The following is an 18,195-nucleotide window of genomic DNA, read 5'->3' on the forward strand; positions in this document are numbered from 1 at the left end:
AACTCTTCAAAACATCAATGTCATCCAAGGGCAAAGTAAGGTTAAAAGAAGTGCTTCAGATTAAAGGAGAAGAAAGAGGTATGACAGGGCAATACAATATGTGGTCCTAGGTTGGGAGTGAGGACAGCTACAGAATGGAAGGAGTGTGTTATTCAAGAAAATCAGTGACAATTAAATATGAGCAGCACATCAGATGATAATACCACATTTAGATTTAATTCACAAAATTAATTTGTTACATTTCCTTAATTCAATAATTGCATTGAGGTTATGTAAGAAAATGTTCCTTAGGAGATGCACCTGAAGCATTCATCCACTGAGTCATAATGTCTACAACTTACTCTCAAAAGGATCAGCAAAAATAAATAAGGAAAGAGAGAAGGCCCATGCAAAATGGCACAGGAACTCAAAACCAGCCACAAGAATTCAAGGTGCCTTTAAGGAAAATTTTGTTTAAAATCAGAAGATTCACATAGAAGGTCATCTTACTGGAAATGCCTCAGGATTGGAGGCGTTTAAGGCTAACAGGTAATCCTCAAGAAGGTGAAGCTGATTTTGTCCTTAAACATAATTTCCCCAAATGCTCATGGAGAACACTTATCCAATATTAAAAATAAGGTAAAAATTACGTAAGTCAAACATAATATATTTGTAAAATGTGATTAAACTGGTAAGGCTGCCTCCAACAAAGACTGCCTGCTTCAAGGGCTTACCCTTTCGGTAATTGTGGCGATAGATGTGAAAGGCATAGAGAAGCTCATAGTAATTATGAGTCATGAGGTCCACAGCTCTGGCACGTGATTCAATTATTCCCACAACCTAAGGAAGGGGAAGCAATCAGACATCAAAGTTAGTAGTCATCATGACAGCCAACACAGTTGCCATCAGTCATCAGTGGGTACCTAAATTACCTCGTTATGCAGATTCACATAGGGAAACTCTACAAGATCCTGTAGCTGTGAGCGTTCACAAAGAACCACCACCAGCTGCCGTAAACAATCTAACTGCCTGGAAGGAAAGAAAGGCAGACAAGGGTAAACTGTCTTCGTGGGTTAAATATGTTTGGTAAATCACCTTCTTCAAAAAGATCAAGATTGATACCTGCTAGAATCGGGAATTTGGGTTAAGGCTTCATATGCTTGGCTATTGTGACCCAAATCCAAATGATGTTTGAAAATGCATGTTCTTAAAGTAGCCTAAATATCAGATACAGGGGGAAAAAGAGTAATAGAAATCAAAACATCACATTCATGACAAATCTCAAGAGAAATAACTAGACTATAGTTAGTTCTTACCTGACTCTTCCAGTCATCACCTGCTTCAGTTACTGCTGATGTAGCCAACTGAATAACGAGTTCAGGCAAACCAACAACGTCTAGTAGGCGCAAAACCTGAGGAGGAAGAGAAGAAACTTGTATTAAAGTTAATATGCATTTCAAATTGATATCTGATTTTAAATCCATTAGATAACTGGGTAATATAAAGCTTAAATCAAAGGTGCTGAGAAAATGAGGATTATTTGGTCAATATTTGAGATTTTCCTTTAGATTCTACTGTTAAATAATAGGCTTGTTGTAAAACTTTCTATTGGTCTTTTTTGTTCACAGCTCTATCCTCAGTGTTTAGTATATAGTAGGCTCTCAGTAAGTATTTGCTGAATGAAGGAACAAATACAATTTCACTACTAACTTCTCATACTAACTGTTTGGGTCCATAGATAAATCTAAAGCCTAATAAATAAATTAACACCATTGCCTTATAAAAAAAACAAAAGAGCCCTGGCCAGTGTTGTTCAGTTGGTTGAGCATTGTCCCATGCCCCGAGAGGTCGCTGGTTCAATTCCTGGTTAGAGCACATGCCTGGGGTGCAGGCTAGATCCCCTGTAGGGGGTGTGCAGGAGGCAGCCCATCAATGTTTCTCTCTTCCTCACCTTTCCTCTAAAATAACTAAAAACACATTAAGAAAATAGGTAATAACACACAGGTTATCTAAAATACAGCATCAAGCACAGTTAAATGCTATAAAGCAGGGCCAGGAGACTCCCCTCGGTGCCTGTCTGCACGTGTGCATATAAGGGAGAGGGAGCAAGCACACAGGACCGCAAGGGTTATTCTACATAGATAGGCAGGGAGGTGACACATGAGCAGACGCCTGAATGCAATGAGGGCATGAGAAAGTTGACTACCTGGTGGAAAGCATTTCAGGCTAAGGCAATGGCAGGCAGAAAAGCTCTGAAAGGACCAGAGTACGTGCTCAGCTTGCATGAACAGTAAGAAGGCCACTATCATTACAGTTGAGTGACCAGAGGAAAGTGGTAGGAAAAAACTCAGAGAGGCCAAATCATAAACTAAAGTTAAATATAGCATTGCAAGTTAATTCTTTGAGTTATTAGCCAAACTAATGTTAAGTAATAAAAATTTTAATGATGACTGAGCTAATAAAATTATATTTAAGTTAAAAACATTTATCAAATTTAATTAAAAATGTTTCTTCAATTTCTCTCAGCAAACTCATTTTCTCTTAGAAATTTAGGGAATGATTACATTTTTATTTTATTTTTCTCCAAAAATACCAAGGTAATGTATTTCAAATAAATTTCTACACAGGAGAGTAAAAAAAGAGCCAAACCATGACATAAAATACCTTATCATAGTACTGTAGCCTGGGATTGGAGACAATCTCCCCATCCTCCGACCGGATCAAGCGATCTAAGAATTCCTCTTTGCCCACTTCAGATGCTGCCTGACAGAAACATTCCAGAGCCTGGAGAAGGAAAAGAATACAAAGCGACTTATAACGAATTGTCCCAATTCTAGGTACTCATTTGCTAAACAAAGCCAAAAAAGAAACAAAATTATTTAAGACTATTGACTACATTCATAATTTCTGCCATTCTAAACTCTGATGAATTATTTAATACCTTGTATCTCACTTCTTCACTTAAACACTATTAAAAAGTGAGCTTTAAGTAAGATAATTGATAAATATATAATAAAGCAACTGAGCAACATGTTTAACATTTGTAGAATTTGAGTGGTATGTATATGACTGTTTATTATAAAAGTCTTTAAACTTTTTTGTATGTTTGAAAATTTAGATAGTACGATGTCAGGGGAAAAAAAATAGAAATGTAAACTACCATACTGGGAAAAGCAGCTGCATTAAAAAAAAAAAGATATAGTGAAAACAATGTAATTGAGAAATACATTATTTATCAAAACGCATCCCTAAAAACACCTGCACGGGCAGGAAGGTTGCACTGTTTCCTTATTCATATTTTCTTGTGTCCTAACTAATCTGCAAAGTACCCGAGGCTGAACATCCTCCACAGGCATATAGTGCCCCTCACTGGCACCTGATCTGGAGGACTCTATGCCTCCCACTCCCTCCAACCTAGTTAGATGGAAACTAAGTGTCCTCCTTGCACTAAAGCTTCTTCATCACTTAAAATGTAGTTTTACCTTCTGTCCCTCTCCTGTAACCAGGTAACACCTTCCCAGCATAAATCGACAGGAACCAACATTGACTTGACACCAGGGATGGAGCAGATGAATATAATCCTTAAAGGCATAAAAGGTGCTTTCTGATTAAGAAAATAAATACTCATTTCCAAGTTCTTCACAGAGGGAGAGAAGATGTGGTCAATCAACACATATATTTCCTGATATCTCTGGAGAGCAGAACCTAATTCTGTGAACCGATTCTTGGGTTAGGCTATTAGATACTTTAAGAAAGCAAACAGAACTCCAATAACACAAACACATACATCTTCCTAAATTTTAGCGATTTTCCAACTTTTGATATTTACTGGTTCAATGACTAGATGCCAGTAAAGGATTTATATGAAGAGAATGGTATGTTTGTTTTACCTAATACAGAGAATTAAAAAAAAAAAAGGATTCTAGGAAAAATTATGTTAGGAATGATACTGTGAAAGAGGCAAGAAGAGAAAATCTGGAGTATGTTTTGGTGCAATGGAGTATAAATTATTATGGTTCTTATTGTAAGCCCAATTAAAATGCAGGTAACATTTACAAAGAAAAATGTTCCAGAAATCCTATTCTTTACAATAATAATTAAATCTGAAATATTCAATAGTACTCACTTGCAATTGTACATACTGACAACTTCCCATCAAACATTCTAGAAAGAGGCAACTGGGATTGCTAGGCCATCTAAGTTATTGGTTAAGGAGATTTTTTTTCCTTTTTTGGACAAACTTAAACATACACACTGGGCAGTCAGACTCCACAAAATGGCTTAATTTTTAAAAAAGAGGGTGAAGAGAGGTTGGCAGAGCACATGTTCTTTCCACATAACCATGTAACTTTAATATTAGACAAAGGTAATGAAAAGGTTATATACAAGGAACCTTGTCACCGAACTCAATTAACTATGGGCTAAAGAATGTATTTCAACCTTGTGTGATCATTTCTAACTCTAGCTGATAAATTGCACAAGCACCTAATATAGTGCCTGGCATATAGAGCCATTCAATAAATATCTGATAAATGAATGTATAATGCTATAAGAGATCTACGCATGAAATTTGTTCATACCAAGAAAATCTGGCTTAACTCCTGAGCAAAAAGCAGACCAAAATAAAATAAAAATTGGGATCATATCTGAAAGTATTATCATCTCCTGTTGGGGGAATAAGCACCCAACCTCATTAAAAATCTTCATTACAGCCCCAACAAGGTGGTTGTTAGTTGGAGCATCATCCCGTACAACAAAATGGTTTAGGGTTTGATTCCTAGTCAGGGCACTTACCTAGGCTATAGATATGATCCACAGACCAGGTGTGTATAGGAGACAACTGAGCAATGTTTGTCTGTCACATCAATGTTGATCTCTCTCTCTCTCTCTTTCCCTCCCTGCCACTCTCTCTAGAATCAATAAAAATATATCCTCAGGCAAGGATTAAAAAATACATATTTATATATAAATAAAATTTTCATCACACAGACAGAATAAGAGCCTTAGACTATTTAGATAGAAGAAAACTTTTAACTGATCTATATATATAAAAAGCCCATTGGCCATAATGACCAATGACCAGCGCAGGTGGGCGGGGCTGTGAGCACAGCAAGGCAAGTGCGGGTGGGTGGGCAGAACGCACAGGGCCACGTTATTTCGTGTGCTGGGCTTCTAGTTTTTAAATAAAAGGATACAAGAGCTGCAATAAATAACTGGTAATTGCAGTAATCATCTCAGGCCAATTCAACCCAGTCTGGCTAAGAGGTGCCTTTGGTTGAGAGAAGAGATGAGATGTAATATGTTTTCTTGCAACTTCTTGGAAGAATAATTCCACAAGTGACTGAGGGCTAGAAACTTAAAAAGAAAAAGTAATGACAATGAGCAACTTGTGATATAATATCAATTTTTAATGAAGAGAGTCTATCAATTCATTTTATGCCTATAACAAAGAACACTTATTATTTCAAAATATAAAATGCAACATTGATATTATCAATGGCAATATAAATAAAAGCAATTTGTAAACTGTGAAGTACTATACAAATGCAATAAAAAAGCCATTTAAATTAACATTGCAGTCATTTTTTTTCTTGATCTTGCTAAACCTAAGTGTCTTCCCTAGAATGTTTATAATAAATACAGTTCCAATATTAAAAAAAACACACAAAATAAATTCTCCAGAACAGTTCTCAAGCATGAGAGGGGCTCCTTCTGAATATTTACTAATTAAGACAGATTTTAAAAGCTACTATGAACTTAGTAAATGTAAAAAAAAAAAATGATTTTGAGTTAATCACTGGAATATCAATATCAATGAGAAAGCAGCAGTATGTCTATCCATGTATTTTATGCCTGACCTGGGATTATGGTTTCCAAAGACCCCTTGCCACAACGAGAGGACTCAGCTGTTGCCTACCCCCTCTCAAAGTGAAAGCAGAGCCTTGTCAAATTTGCTAAAGCAAAGGTGGCAAAGACCACTTTAAATGCTAAACGTAAATCCAATGCGTATCCGCCCCGTCCTTACCAAACTTATTCGCCACTGAAGCACTGGAGTCAGTCAGTTCCAGCACTGACAAGTGTTGGAGGTTAGACTCCCTGTGAGGAAAGGGAGAAAAACAGCTTAGTACTTCTATGTCAAATACAACTTCCACAAGTTATCCTATCCAGAATGCTGTCAGTGTAATTAGCAAACGGCACCTGAAAGCTCCATCGAAAGAAAGCATGAAAATATCTGGAAAACACATCACAGTTTAGACACTTGCCCATGACACCACTCAGTGATTCTGCAATGAGACGCCACGGCAGGAATGTCTCCAAGACCTCCATGTCATGAAAAGCCTTCCTTTGCCAGAGAAAACGGGTGGTTTAGCTTACAGAAAATTTGAATCTTGTAATTGTTGGATTTTCTTTTTTCTTGGGGTTATAAAGAATCTCAGCCTGCCTTTAAGAATTAGCACAATGTTTCTGTGTGTGGCCTAACTTCCCCTCTGACCTCTTATTATTTTGCCTTCAACAAAATTTATCTTTACATTATATACATACATACATAGAAAATACATAATTTTTGTTGTTAATTCTCATTCAAGGATATTTTTCCATTGATTTTTTTAAAAAGTGGAAGGGAGGGGGAAAGGGGGGAGACAGAGGGGGAGAGAGAGAAACATTGATATGAGACACACACATCAATTGGTTGCCTCTTGCATGTGCCTCAACCAGGGCCAGGGATCGAGCCTGCAATCAAGGTATGTGCCCTTGACTGGAATCAAACACAGGACCCTTCAGTCGAAGGGTTGATATGCTATCCATTGAGCCAAACCAGCTAGGGCTATTTTCATTCTTGTAAGTAGCCTTCAACTTTTAGAAAATGAAGCATCTAAAAGCTCCTTGGCCCTGGCTGGTTGGCTCAGTTGGTTAGAGCATCGTCCAGTGCACTAAAGGGTTGCAAGTTCAATCTCAGGTCAGGCACATACAAGAAGCAACCAATGAATGCATAAATAAGTGGAACAAATAGATGTTTCTCTCTCTCAAATCAATAAAAAAAAAAGTTAAAAGCTCTCTGAATTTTAAAGGCAAAATACATAATAGCACAATGTTTATAAATTCCTTCTTGTTAAGATAGTGAAAAAATAATTAAACTTACAGTGTGTCAACTGGAACATCAGTTGCCAAGCATTGACATCCCCACTTAATGAGGCGATAAGATAAGAGTAGGGGAGCTGTTCGATGGAGTAAGTCTTGCTGAGCCTGAAAGAGCTGACCGGCTCCCAAAATCACCTGTACATGATGGGTAGGGGGTGGGGTAAGATAGTGAACAGCAATTAGTAATGATAACTCTTAAGGTTCAGGTGGAGGTAAAATAAAATTAACACAGTTACAAAGGGCATTTAAAAAATAACATTTACACATAAATAAAAGCAACATTATATTTTGGGGTGGCAGATGGCAAAAATATCTACCCAAACATTTAACAGTATAAAAACAATCAAGAACAGCTCACCAACTCATGGGAGATGACGGCGAAAAAGAAAACAATTTGAAAAGCTTAACTTTCATTAAATCTGTGGGTTGAGAATTCAAGAGGGGAACTAGGGAAATCTAAGACCTTTGTTATGCTTCTGGTTTTGGGTAAAAATGGGTATGACTATTAGAGAAAAATTTGGCATTGCAACCAAAAGCCTTAAAAATGTATATAGCCTATGACCAATCAATTCTAGTTCTTAAACTTAATCCTGGAGATATAATCAAAGGTCTACAGAAAGTTACAGCTATAAGAAAAAACTAGCAATAACATGGATGGCCACAAATGAGATTGGTTGAATAAATTAAAATTGTTACTAGATAATCCTATATAATAAAAGGCTAATATGCAAATGGCCATGATGTCCTCACACCATAATGACTGATCAGCAGGAGGCTGCATGTGCGGCAGGCACAGGTGGGCGGGGTTGTGTGTACAGCGAGGCTGGGGGATGTGAGGCTGCGTCCCCTGCTCGGCGGGGCTTGACGGGGGTGGGGCTGGCCGGGTCTGGGTCTTGCATGATATATTATTTTCATATACATTTTACTAATTTTCTTTCATCGCTGACACTTCTATTATAGAGAAAGGGCAAATAGCAATATTAAAATATTTCCTCTAATTAATTCCCTTTTAATGTGCACAAATTTCATGCATCAGGCCACTAGTCCTATATAATAAAAGGCTAATATGCAAATTGACCCAACGGTGGAATGACCAGTCACTATGACGCACAGTGACCACCAAGGGGCAGACGCTCAACGCAGGAGCTGCACCTTGGTGGTCAGTGCACTTTCACAGGGGGAGCGCTGCTTAGCCAGAAGTGGGGCTCATGACTGGCAAGTGCAGAAGCATGGTGGGAGCCTCTTCTGCTTCTGCAGCAGCACTAAGCTGGCAGTTGGACATCCCCCAAGGGCTCCTGGACTGCAAGAGGGTGCAGGCTGGGCTGAGGGGACCACCCCCCAAGTGCATGAATTTCATGCACCGAGCCTCTAGTTAAAAATAATATGATAGAATACTTAATGTGAAAATGCTGATGAAATTTGAAAGTAGAAGAATAGAAACCATCAGATTACAAAAATAATAACATGTAGAATATCCTAATTTTATGAATAAAACAAAAAACAATTTGCATAGAAAAAGGGTGCACACCAAAATGTAAATCGTGGTCATCACTGTGTAGAAGATTACAGATGAATCTTTATTTTCCTTTTGTTTACTAGAAAAAAAAGGCTTCCATATAAAGGCTCTACAATGAACATCTATTACTTCTATGTTTAGGAAAAACCAACAAAGTTTACAATAAAAAAAAACCACAAAAAAACAAAAATCCCAAGCTCCTAGAGAAATGGGAAAATCTATAAAGATCGGAAAGAACTTAATAAGGGCTGCCCTAAGGGACAGACTCTCTTTCTCCTTGGTGGCCCTAAACAAATCATCTTCTCTTAAATATTTTTCCTTATTTTTATCCTAAATTCTACCATTAGCAATGTATTTGAGTTAATAAATTCTGGTTTAAAAGTATTAATACCTCTGGGAACACAAGGCCTTTTAATTCTTTACACATTAACATGAATTAGTTTAACAGACGGCTTCCTGTCAGGCTCATTATAAATTACTGAAGGAAAAACAAAAGGGACTTCTTACTGTGGACAGAAAGCTAATTTCTGAACACGGAACATTCAGCGGGTGAGTGGCAAGGACTGCAGAATCTTTAGAATCTGCTAACCTGAGAATAAGAATACGGTGGAATCCCTAACCAGTTTGGCTCAGTGGATAGAGCGTCAGCCTGCGGACTCAAGAGTCCCAGGTTCGATTCCGGTCAAGGGCATGTACCTTGGTTGCGGACACATACCCAGTAGGGAGTGTGCAGGAGGCAGCTGATCGATGTTTCTCTCTCATCGATGTTTCTAACTCTCTATCCCTCTCCCTTCCTTTCTGTAAAAAGCAATAAAATATATTTAAAAAAAAAAAAAGAATATGGTGGAAAAGAAAGCACAGAATGGAGCTGGGAGGGCCCTAAAGACACACTGCAATCTCAACATCGTGCTTAGGGTAAATCCTGTACTGCAGAAAGAGAATTTTCTTCTCTTCCTCTTTCCTCCCACTAAATGGAACCCAGCCATCACATCCAAAGTCGTACTAATGATATTCAATTTTGGGACAGCCAACCTGAGAAAACTTCCTAGCATTATGCATACAAAGGGAAACGGTGAAACAATCTGCTCCTATGTTCTTGGTCTGTGATTTTAGATTCCTATGCTTACTTATTCCTAATGCAGCAACTTTAATAGAGGTCTACTAAAGGCCATGCATGGGAGACAGAGCAGAAAATAAAGACAAAATCTGTGTGCTCATAGAGTTGACAAACTGCCACATTCCTGTAGGTGTACAAGAGGCTTCATAAGTTTTCTCTCAAATAGTACTTACTGCATCTCCTAGTCTCATTAATAGTTGCTGTAAGATCAAAAGGTCTCGGCAGATGAGGAAGCGAGTTGTGGCAATTTTATGCACACCTCTGCACATGATATACCCTGCTGTGCTACTACCATAGAGCTGGGAAAGATTCATTCGAACATTCAAAGGCTGAGCTATAATTTAAAAAAAAAAAAAAAAAAAAAAGGAGTTAAATCATTTTCTTCTCTAAGTCAAAAAGGCACATCTGTTGTTTTGTCATTACCTGGATCGAATCCCTTTTCCATTTCCACCTCTGTTTCATAATCCATTTCCCGTATAAGAAGCCCAATGGCATGGATTGGGTTCCTAATCTCTTGCAGTTTACTACAAATATCCTCCATCACATTTTCTCTAGAAGGACAATTAGAAAACTCCTATTACTACCAAAGACATAGAAGATAAACTTTGTGTAAGTCCTGAAAACTTAAATGTGCTTAGAAATAGGAAATCCAGCCACAGTAAAGGAATGGAGATAATCATTCTGGCATACAAGATACTTCTACTCCATGAAGCAAATTTTCCCTTATTTTTCCACACATGAAAGACAATATGAATGTGGAAAAAACACTTAACAGTGAACAGTTTAAGCCACTACTTTGTACGTACTTTAATGTATATTAGAAACCTGACTTTGGTGCTAAAAATTGCTAAATTTCCATTAGGAAGTTCACTTTACCCTAAATTCTCCTTACACATCAATAGTGATCAAATCTTCCAGAATCTGTTCTGCAGCCTTTTCTGGCGACTGTAGGTTGAAACAACTCATCTCCATCATTACTGACATATCCATAGTCACAGACTCTCCAATCAGCCGAAGGCATTTTATAAGACATATGACATCCCGAGCAACATCCACATCTATGAGTAAGAGAAAGTTAACAATCATGTCTCAAGCCAATGAAGAGCTACTGATTAATACTATATGAAAACTAGAGGCCCGATGCATGAAATTCGTGCAAGGGGCTTGGCTCCTGCCCACCGCAGCCCTGGCCCTCGCAGCCCTGGCTTCGTCCGGAAGGACATCCGCTCAAATAAGCATATTACACTTCTATGATATGGATATTAATAATTAAATGCCGAGGATTTATCTGAGGTCTTAGAGATGCTTAGGACTCTTCAGGTTTCCTTAAAATATCTAGTGGGATAAAATGACTAGGCAAGGTCACAGTGGCTATCGAAACAAAGCGTAGGATTCATGCAGGATGGGGATTAAATATAGACATAACTTTACTATTACCATCAGATATGGTCGTCTCATCCTCAGTCAAAAGGTTCTCATCAGGCAGGAGGTACAAATGATCCACTAAGGAGGAAGGCATAAGGAAAGACAAGTACCCCTGGAAATACAAACCCAGTTAACTTCATTTCAGTGAATGTTTAAAGATAGAAAACAATTAAGACCTGAATCTTATCATGAGGAAGCAATCACACAAATCCAAATTGGGGGACACTATAAAACAATAGGTATAGACTTTAAAACATGTCAAAGTCATGAAAGACAAAGAAAGGCTGACAGCAGTTTGAGATTAAGGTAAAAAAACCCATGACGTAACTTGCAAGATCTTGGATTGGATTCCAGATCAAGAAGAAACTCATGGGCACAACTGGTAAAATCTGAATATGAACTGTATAATATTACATCAATATCAACTTGCCTGATCATTAACTTGTGCTGTGATTACGAAAGAATACCCCTGACCTTAGACACATGCTAAACTACGTACAGATAATGGGGCATGAAGTCCTCAACTAACTCTCACGTGGAGCAGGAAAAAAAAAAATATAGAAGGAAAAAAAGCAAATGGATGTTAACAAATGGTGAATCTGGGTGAAGGGTATACAGTTCTGTGTGCTATCCTTGTAAGTTTCATATTAAGTTTGAAATCACTTCAATATAAAAGGTAAATAAAATGGAATGCAAAGAAGTACAAACAATGCAGAAGACTATCTAAATACAAATGAAATAGAATTTTGGGGGAAGGGGGAGTCCTAAAAGCCAACTGCAATATACAGCAGACCAGCATTCTGCAAGACTCATCGACTGTCTAAAGGAGTTCTTCTCTACGCCTCAGTGCCCTTACTTTTTTCAGCAGGCACACCATGTTTGTGTGTGGATTCAAATGTAGAGCGAGCGGATGAGAGAGGGCTTCTTGATACTGAAGACAGCAGGCATAGAACTTGCACCAAAATTCCTGTTGTAAATTTCGAAACTGTTCCTGGGAAAATTCATACTCTGTTACACTTCCTTGGAGCTGGCAAAGAAAAAAAAGAAAAAGAAAATAAACTCTTAATACCATTAGGGATCTTTCTCCCCCAAAACATAACTGTCTAATATTATTTTACTAAGCTAGAGCCAAATGAATAATCCTTATGGCTTACATGCCATAGTCTATGTAAATATATATCTAATTCTCCAATTAAAAGATATAAACATACTTCCTAGTGAATTCCTCAGTACCAATCTGCCCATATCAATATGGAAAAATAGATTTATGTTTTCTTTACCCAGACCTCACCTCACTTTCAACAGCTAAAGTAACTTCTTTCTTTAGTTCACTCCAGGAAAGATCTAAATTCCTCTCAGTTCCTCGGCAGAAAATCTAAAATTAAGAGAGACATGTGGGAGAGTTATATAATACCTAAAACTAAATGAAAAATGCTCTAGTTTAGAAGGCATTGAGGCAATATATGACAACACACAGAGACTAGACATGACCGGGATATACAATTATCCCTAACATTGTGCAAATAATTCCCGTAACTGAAATCAAGTTTAGGGTAGTTTAGACCAGAATAAACTATAGAAATCCACGATTCTGAAAGAGTTATAATAGGGCACATTTGGATCATTACAAAAAGCAAAAGGAAGGAGAATGGCTATTACTCAGCTGGAAGGAAGACATAAGGTGATACTGAATATACACACCCTGAGACTGGCACAAGCTAAGCTACAGCAGTGATGGTGGCTCACTACTGACAATGGTTTTCATAGAGGAAAACATCTGATAAATGCCTTACTGATTATTTAGTACCTCAGTGTGCAAGAGACATTGTGAGAAATATTATCATACACTTGATTATTGTTAACAAGGAAAAAGTGCTGATGAGATGAAAAGAAGAGGAGAAAGTGACCATATCATTCAGAAGTTTTATCAGAGGGAAAACAGAAACATAGGGTAGCCAGATATTAAAAAATGAACCTGGGCCCTAGCTGGTTTGAGTCAGTGGATAGAGCGTCAGCCTGCAGACCGAAGGCTTGGGGTTCAATTCCAGTCAATGGCACATGCCTTGGTTGCAGGCTCTTTCCTGGCTCAGGCCCTGGTCAGGGCTCGTGCAGGAGGCAACCAATCGATGTGTTTCTCTCACATCGATGTTTCTCTCTGTCTTTCCCTCTCTCTAAAAAAGCAATGGAAAAAATATCCTCGGGTGAGGATTAAAAACAAACAAACAAAAAAATGTACCTGGAAGAAAAGTCAAGGGTCTGGAACATTTCCCCCCATTGTTTTTGTTTATTTTATTTTATTTTTTAACCAATTGAGAGAAAGTTAAAGAACTGGCATATTAATTCTGGAGAAAAAGAACATGAAAAAATTCTTAAAATATCTGAAGGTTGCTTTATAGGAGAGACAAGTTCTATGATGTTATAAAAGGAAAAAGCCACTAAAAGGATAAGGGTTAAATCTGACCCAATACCGGGAGGAACTTTTAAATGACACAGTCTGCGAGCAATCACTAACACAAAAGCCACTGAACAAGTTGCCACTGGGAGGCAGAGGCAACTAGAAGCTGAGAAGCTGTCCTTCACAGAAGCCTCGTTTCTGCTGTGCGTGGGAGGTCAGATCAGGAGATTCTAAGGGCCTTTCCATCCTCTGAGTGATATTCTATTTTAAATTCACCAAGTGTGGCAATTTAAGGAAGACTAAGTGACTGTAGAGTCCTTTTGTAAAATTTTAAGCATCTCTTAAACCATGTGATTTTGAAGTTTAGATTTTAGATTGAACCGGAACCAAGCCAGACCTTCACTGTACTAACAAAAGGGTAAAAAGAGAGCATCACCAAAACCAACCAAGAAAATAGTTTATTTATTTTTAACTGTTTTTATGTTTTATTGGAAAATATTTTAAACTTCTTTCAAGTATAGAGATTACATGTAGTGTAGCATGGTATCTTTTCATAATAGGGCAGGCACAAATTTCTCTTTGTACCACTGACATGCTTAATTAGTCACTGGGAAAGTACCTCATTTTACCGCCCTGCTGGGAGTCTCACTTAATAGAAAGACCATTTATAAAAATTATAATAGCATTTACAAACACATTTATAAATAGTGTTTACTTAAAAATTGCATTATGCAATTGCAAAAACACATTCACTGTTGATAGTACGTGCAAAACAACAAACATTAATAGCAGTCATTAATTATACAATAGTAATAACACAGATAAACTTAAATGAACATTAAATATTTTCTAACTGACCTGTAAAGCTTTACATAAAGCTGCATTTATGAACCGTCCTGGTGTAAACAGACTCTGCAAATACATCTCCTGTTAGAACATTAAAACAAAAATTAGTATCATTCTAAAAAGATAAAAATTGGAAAAACTGAAGAATTTAACATGTTTCCACCAAAGCTGAGTTTCTATTATAGGAACATGGAAATCTGGCCCTTGGACATTTGAGCAGTGACAGGTAGTAGAGCAATTCTATATCCCCCCGCACTCCCCCCTGCCGCAAGTAAGCGCTGTGGCGTCTGAACCAATTAGAAGCACAGTGTGCTCCTCATGAGCACCACTGGGTTCCACTGGAAACCAGTTTATTAAACTCCCAACTTAAACCAAAGAGAGGCAAATCTCATTTACTGGTGATATGCACTAGTAAGAACAATTAGACTGGTTTCTACACTACCCACAAAGTACACATTTTATGGCTTACATATTAAAGAAAACCCCCCAGCCGAAACCGGTTTGGCTCAGTGGATAGAGCGTCGGCCTGCGGACTGAAGGGTCCCAGGTTCGATTCCGGTCAAGGGCATGTACCTGGGTTGCGGGCACATCCCCAGTGGGAGATGTGCAGGAGGCAGCTGGTCGATGTTTCTCTCTCATCGATGTTTCTAACTCTCTATCTCTCTCCCTTCCTCTCTGTAAAAAATCAATAAAATATATTAAAAAAAAAAAATTAAAAAAAAATTAAAAAAAATAAAGAAAACCCCCCAAAGAATAATAGGAGTTATGTGTAAAAAACAAACAGAAAACTGCAATAAGCTAAGTGGGGAAATGACGGAGTGAGAATAAAATGGAAAATCTCACACTATCTAATTACTGTGACCCAATTTCATTAACCAGATTTGCCAGAATAATAAACCTGACTGACTTTCTTTCAAGTTCTTACCTTGTACTGGGGTTCTGGGCATGATCAAATGACCAAAATGAAGGGGAAAAACAAGGATTTTAATAATCAGCATTTGATTTTGGCGTTGAGACTAAAGTCAAGTGCCAATAAACTCTTGGGATTAGAAACATGGCAATATTCAATTTCAGATATTTAAAGTGGGCTTTCCAATCCCACAAATAGTCAGTTTCAGAATTATAGCCCATAATCTTTTACATCTCATTTTAATACCAAGGCATCAACTGAAAGCTTTTTCTACCATTTATCCCAAGGGTGTCCCTGGAAAACAGGACTGGCCTGTTTGCTCCCTAATGCACTACCTTTTAAAGTTATTTTCTTCATAGCATATACCTCTACCAGCATTTATATTATTTCAAGCTTATATGCATGTACCATCATAGGTAGTACAGTGATTTGTGCCTGCCCAGAATCCATTTCCCCTTCTTTTACTAACAAATCCCTTTTCTTTTTCTACGGAACCATTTTTCCACTATCTATACTCAACTTACTTCAACCACCTTCCACAACAGCAAGGCCCAGGTTGGACATGTTTCTCATGCCAAGCCAGAATACTCTTTCTTCTGATCAAAGTGACTGTGTCAGGAATTACTAGATAACCCAAGCCAGGCTAGTGAGCATCTACTCCAGGACCTGGGACAGAGGTGCTCTCTTCCCTCTGGGGTTGCTTGGTTCACAAAATGCACAGGCTCAGGCAGGGAGCTTGCCTGAGAATAAAGCCAACAAGGAGGAAAGCAAAACAGAGACAAAGCAGAGATCAAGCCTTGATGGCATTGTTCCAACCATGCCTGAAGCCACGTAACAAGCCAATGCATTCTCCTTTTAAACCTGTCAGTTAGAGGTGGTTTCCCTCACCTGCAGCTGCAGGAGTTCTAATATAACTGGCTCTTCTGAAACTAATAATCGGAGTAAACCATCCCCTTATGTAATACTTTAGCATTGCTTACTCTGGGGTCTTGATCATCTCTGATAATGATCTCTTCCTCTGGCAGAGGCTGCATAAAAACTGGATTCCACTGACCTGCAACATTACTAGAGAGAAAAAAAAGTCCATCAGTCTATAGAACAATCCTACATAATAAAAGGGTAATATGCAAATTGACCCTAAGGTGGAATGACTGGGAACCACTGACTGGAAACGACTGGTTGCTATGATGCACACTGATTACTACCAGGGGGCAGACCCTCAACACAGGAGCTGCCCCCTGGTGGTCAGTGCGCTCCCACAGCGGGAGCTCTGCCCAACCACAAGCTGGGCTGATGGCTGCAAGTGCAGCGGCAGTGGCAGGAGCCTCTCCAGCCTCCTCTGCAGTGCTAAGGATGTCCGACTGCAGCTTAGGCAGCCAGACATCCCCTGAGGGCTCCCAGGCTGCCAGAGGGATGTCTGACTGCCAGCTTAGGCCTGATCCTCCGGGGAGAAGGCCTAAGCTGGCAGGTGGACATCCCCCAAGGTATCCCGGACTGCGAGAGGGCGCAGGCTGGACTGAGGGCATGAATTTTCGTGCACCTCCTCTAGTGATGAATAAAAGCAAAGCTTATGCCATTGGCAGTATCTGGGCAGGGAGGGCCCTATCACTGAACCTCTGCATTGACTGCTTGATCAATTGTTAAAAATCACTCTAAAAATCAAAACAATATTCTTAAAGAAAAAAAATTCAATAAAAAAAATCTTCAGCCCTAATCGGTTTGGCTCAGTGGATAGAGCGTCGGCCTGCAGACTGAAGGGTCCCAGGTTTGATTCTGGTCAAGGGCATGTACCTTGGTTGCGGGCACATCCCCAGTAGGGGGTGTGCAGGAGGCAGCTGATCGATGTTTCTCTCTCATCAATGTTTCTAACTCTCTATCCCTCTCCCTTCCTCTCTGTAAAAAATCAATAAAATATATTTTTAAAAAGTCTTCAGAAGCCCTGGCCAGCAGAGGCTCAGTGAGTTGGGCACTGTCCCATGCACTAAAAGGTTGCCAGTTTGATTCCCAGTTAGGGCACATGCCTAGGTTGTGGGTGCAATACGTGCAGGAGGCAGCCAATTAATGTTGCTCTCTTACACTGATGTTTCTCTTTGTCTCTCTCCCTTCCTCTCTTTCTAAAAATCAATAAAATATTCGTAAAGAAAAAAAATTCAATAAAAAAAATCTTTAAAAAAATTACCAGATTTATGTTAGAAATTCTCAATACTGGTACATTAAATTGTATTATAATATTCATAAAACACTAGGTTTGTTATGTAGTGGAGTTCATTATCTTTTGGGGAAAAAAAGGGTTTCCTGTTTTAAAAAATGTTTGGGAAGCACTGTATTTGTGTAATCTATTTCCACATGATGAGGAAACTGAGATTCCCAAAGGGGTTTCAATGTCTTTTGGAAGTGGTGGGTATCAGAAATAGTCTTTGCTTAGAAGCAAAAAATACCCTCCCAGATTAGAAGTATTTTGGATATGTGCTATCTCTCAAAAAAACAACAAAAAAGTTCAGTATTTTCTTCATTTCATTCCAATGCTAAGAATCCTCATTTCATCCTAAAATCAAAAGGTAAGAAATAACACAAACATAAAAGGTTTTTCAGAAACTGTTAACAACAGCCAGAGTTCTTTATATACAAACACTTGATTTTGGTTCTACATAAAATGCTCTCTTTTCCTTAGTATGAAACTGCCTGGGGTAAGGTAGGATGACAGAGGTAAGTGATACATACTGTTCAAAGTTGATGTATTTCACCACTGTTTGGTTCTCAGCATCATGCCACAGGGCCCAGATATCCGTAGAGGTTAAGGCAAAGTCAATCAGTGTTTCCTAGGAGGAAATGGGGGGGACGGGGGGAAATAGGGGGTTTAAAATAAG

At 38.5% G+C, this 18,195-nt stretch overlaps 1 protein-coding gene across 1 annotated transcript in view; it reads right to left on the minus strand.

The window, feature by feature from the left end:
• The window catches only part of NUP160 (nucleoporin 160), a 37,139-nt gene that overhangs the window by 11,082 nt on the left and 7,862 nt on the right, over positions 1-18,195 (minus strand). The window contains exons 9-27 of the mRNA XM_070428012.1: positions 18,050-18,147; positions 16,309-16,393; positions 14,431-14,499; positions 12,469-12,552; positions 12,034-12,204; positions 11,190-11,289; positions 10,645-10,810; positions 10,176-10,303; positions 9,926-10,086; positions 7,121-7,254; positions 6,005-6,075; positions 5,175-5,334; positions 4,106-4,175; positions 3,462-3,560; positions 2,644-2,763; positions 1,296-1,391; positions 1,102-1,196; positions 912-1,008; positions 714-819 (exon numbers count right to left, since the gene is read on the minus strand). Of these exons, the coding sequence (XP_070284113.1) occupies positions 714-819; positions 912-1,008; positions 1,102-1,196; positions 1,296-1,391; positions 2,644-2,763; positions 3,462-3,560; positions 4,106-4,175; positions 5,175-5,334; positions 6,005-6,075; positions 7,121-7,254; positions 9,926-10,086; positions 10,176-10,303; positions 10,645-10,810; positions 11,190-11,289; positions 12,034-12,204; positions 12,469-12,552; positions 14,431-14,499; positions 16,309-16,393; positions 18,050-18,147 (2,110 nt within the window). The remainder of the gene's footprint in view (positions 1-713; positions 820-911; positions 1,009-1,101; positions 1,197-1,295; positions 1,392-2,643; positions 2,764-3,461; positions 3,561-4,105; positions 4,176-5,174; positions 5,335-6,004; positions 6,076-7,120; positions 7,255-9,925; positions 10,087-10,175; positions 10,304-10,644; positions 10,811-11,189; positions 11,290-12,033; positions 12,205-12,468; positions 12,553-14,430; positions 14,500-16,308; positions 16,394-18,049; positions 18,148-18,195) is intronic.

The sequence above is a fragment of the Myotis yumanensis genome, unplaced genomic scaffold (assembly GCF_028538775.1).
Source record: "Myotis yumanensis isolate MYYU_CA2020_CCGP unplaced genomic scaffold, mMyoYum1.0.hap1 SCAF_10, whole genome shotgun sequence".
Classification (NCBI taxonomy): domain Eukaryota; kingdom Metazoa; phylum Chordata; class Mammalia; order Chiroptera; family Vespertilionidae; genus Myotis; species Myotis yumanensis.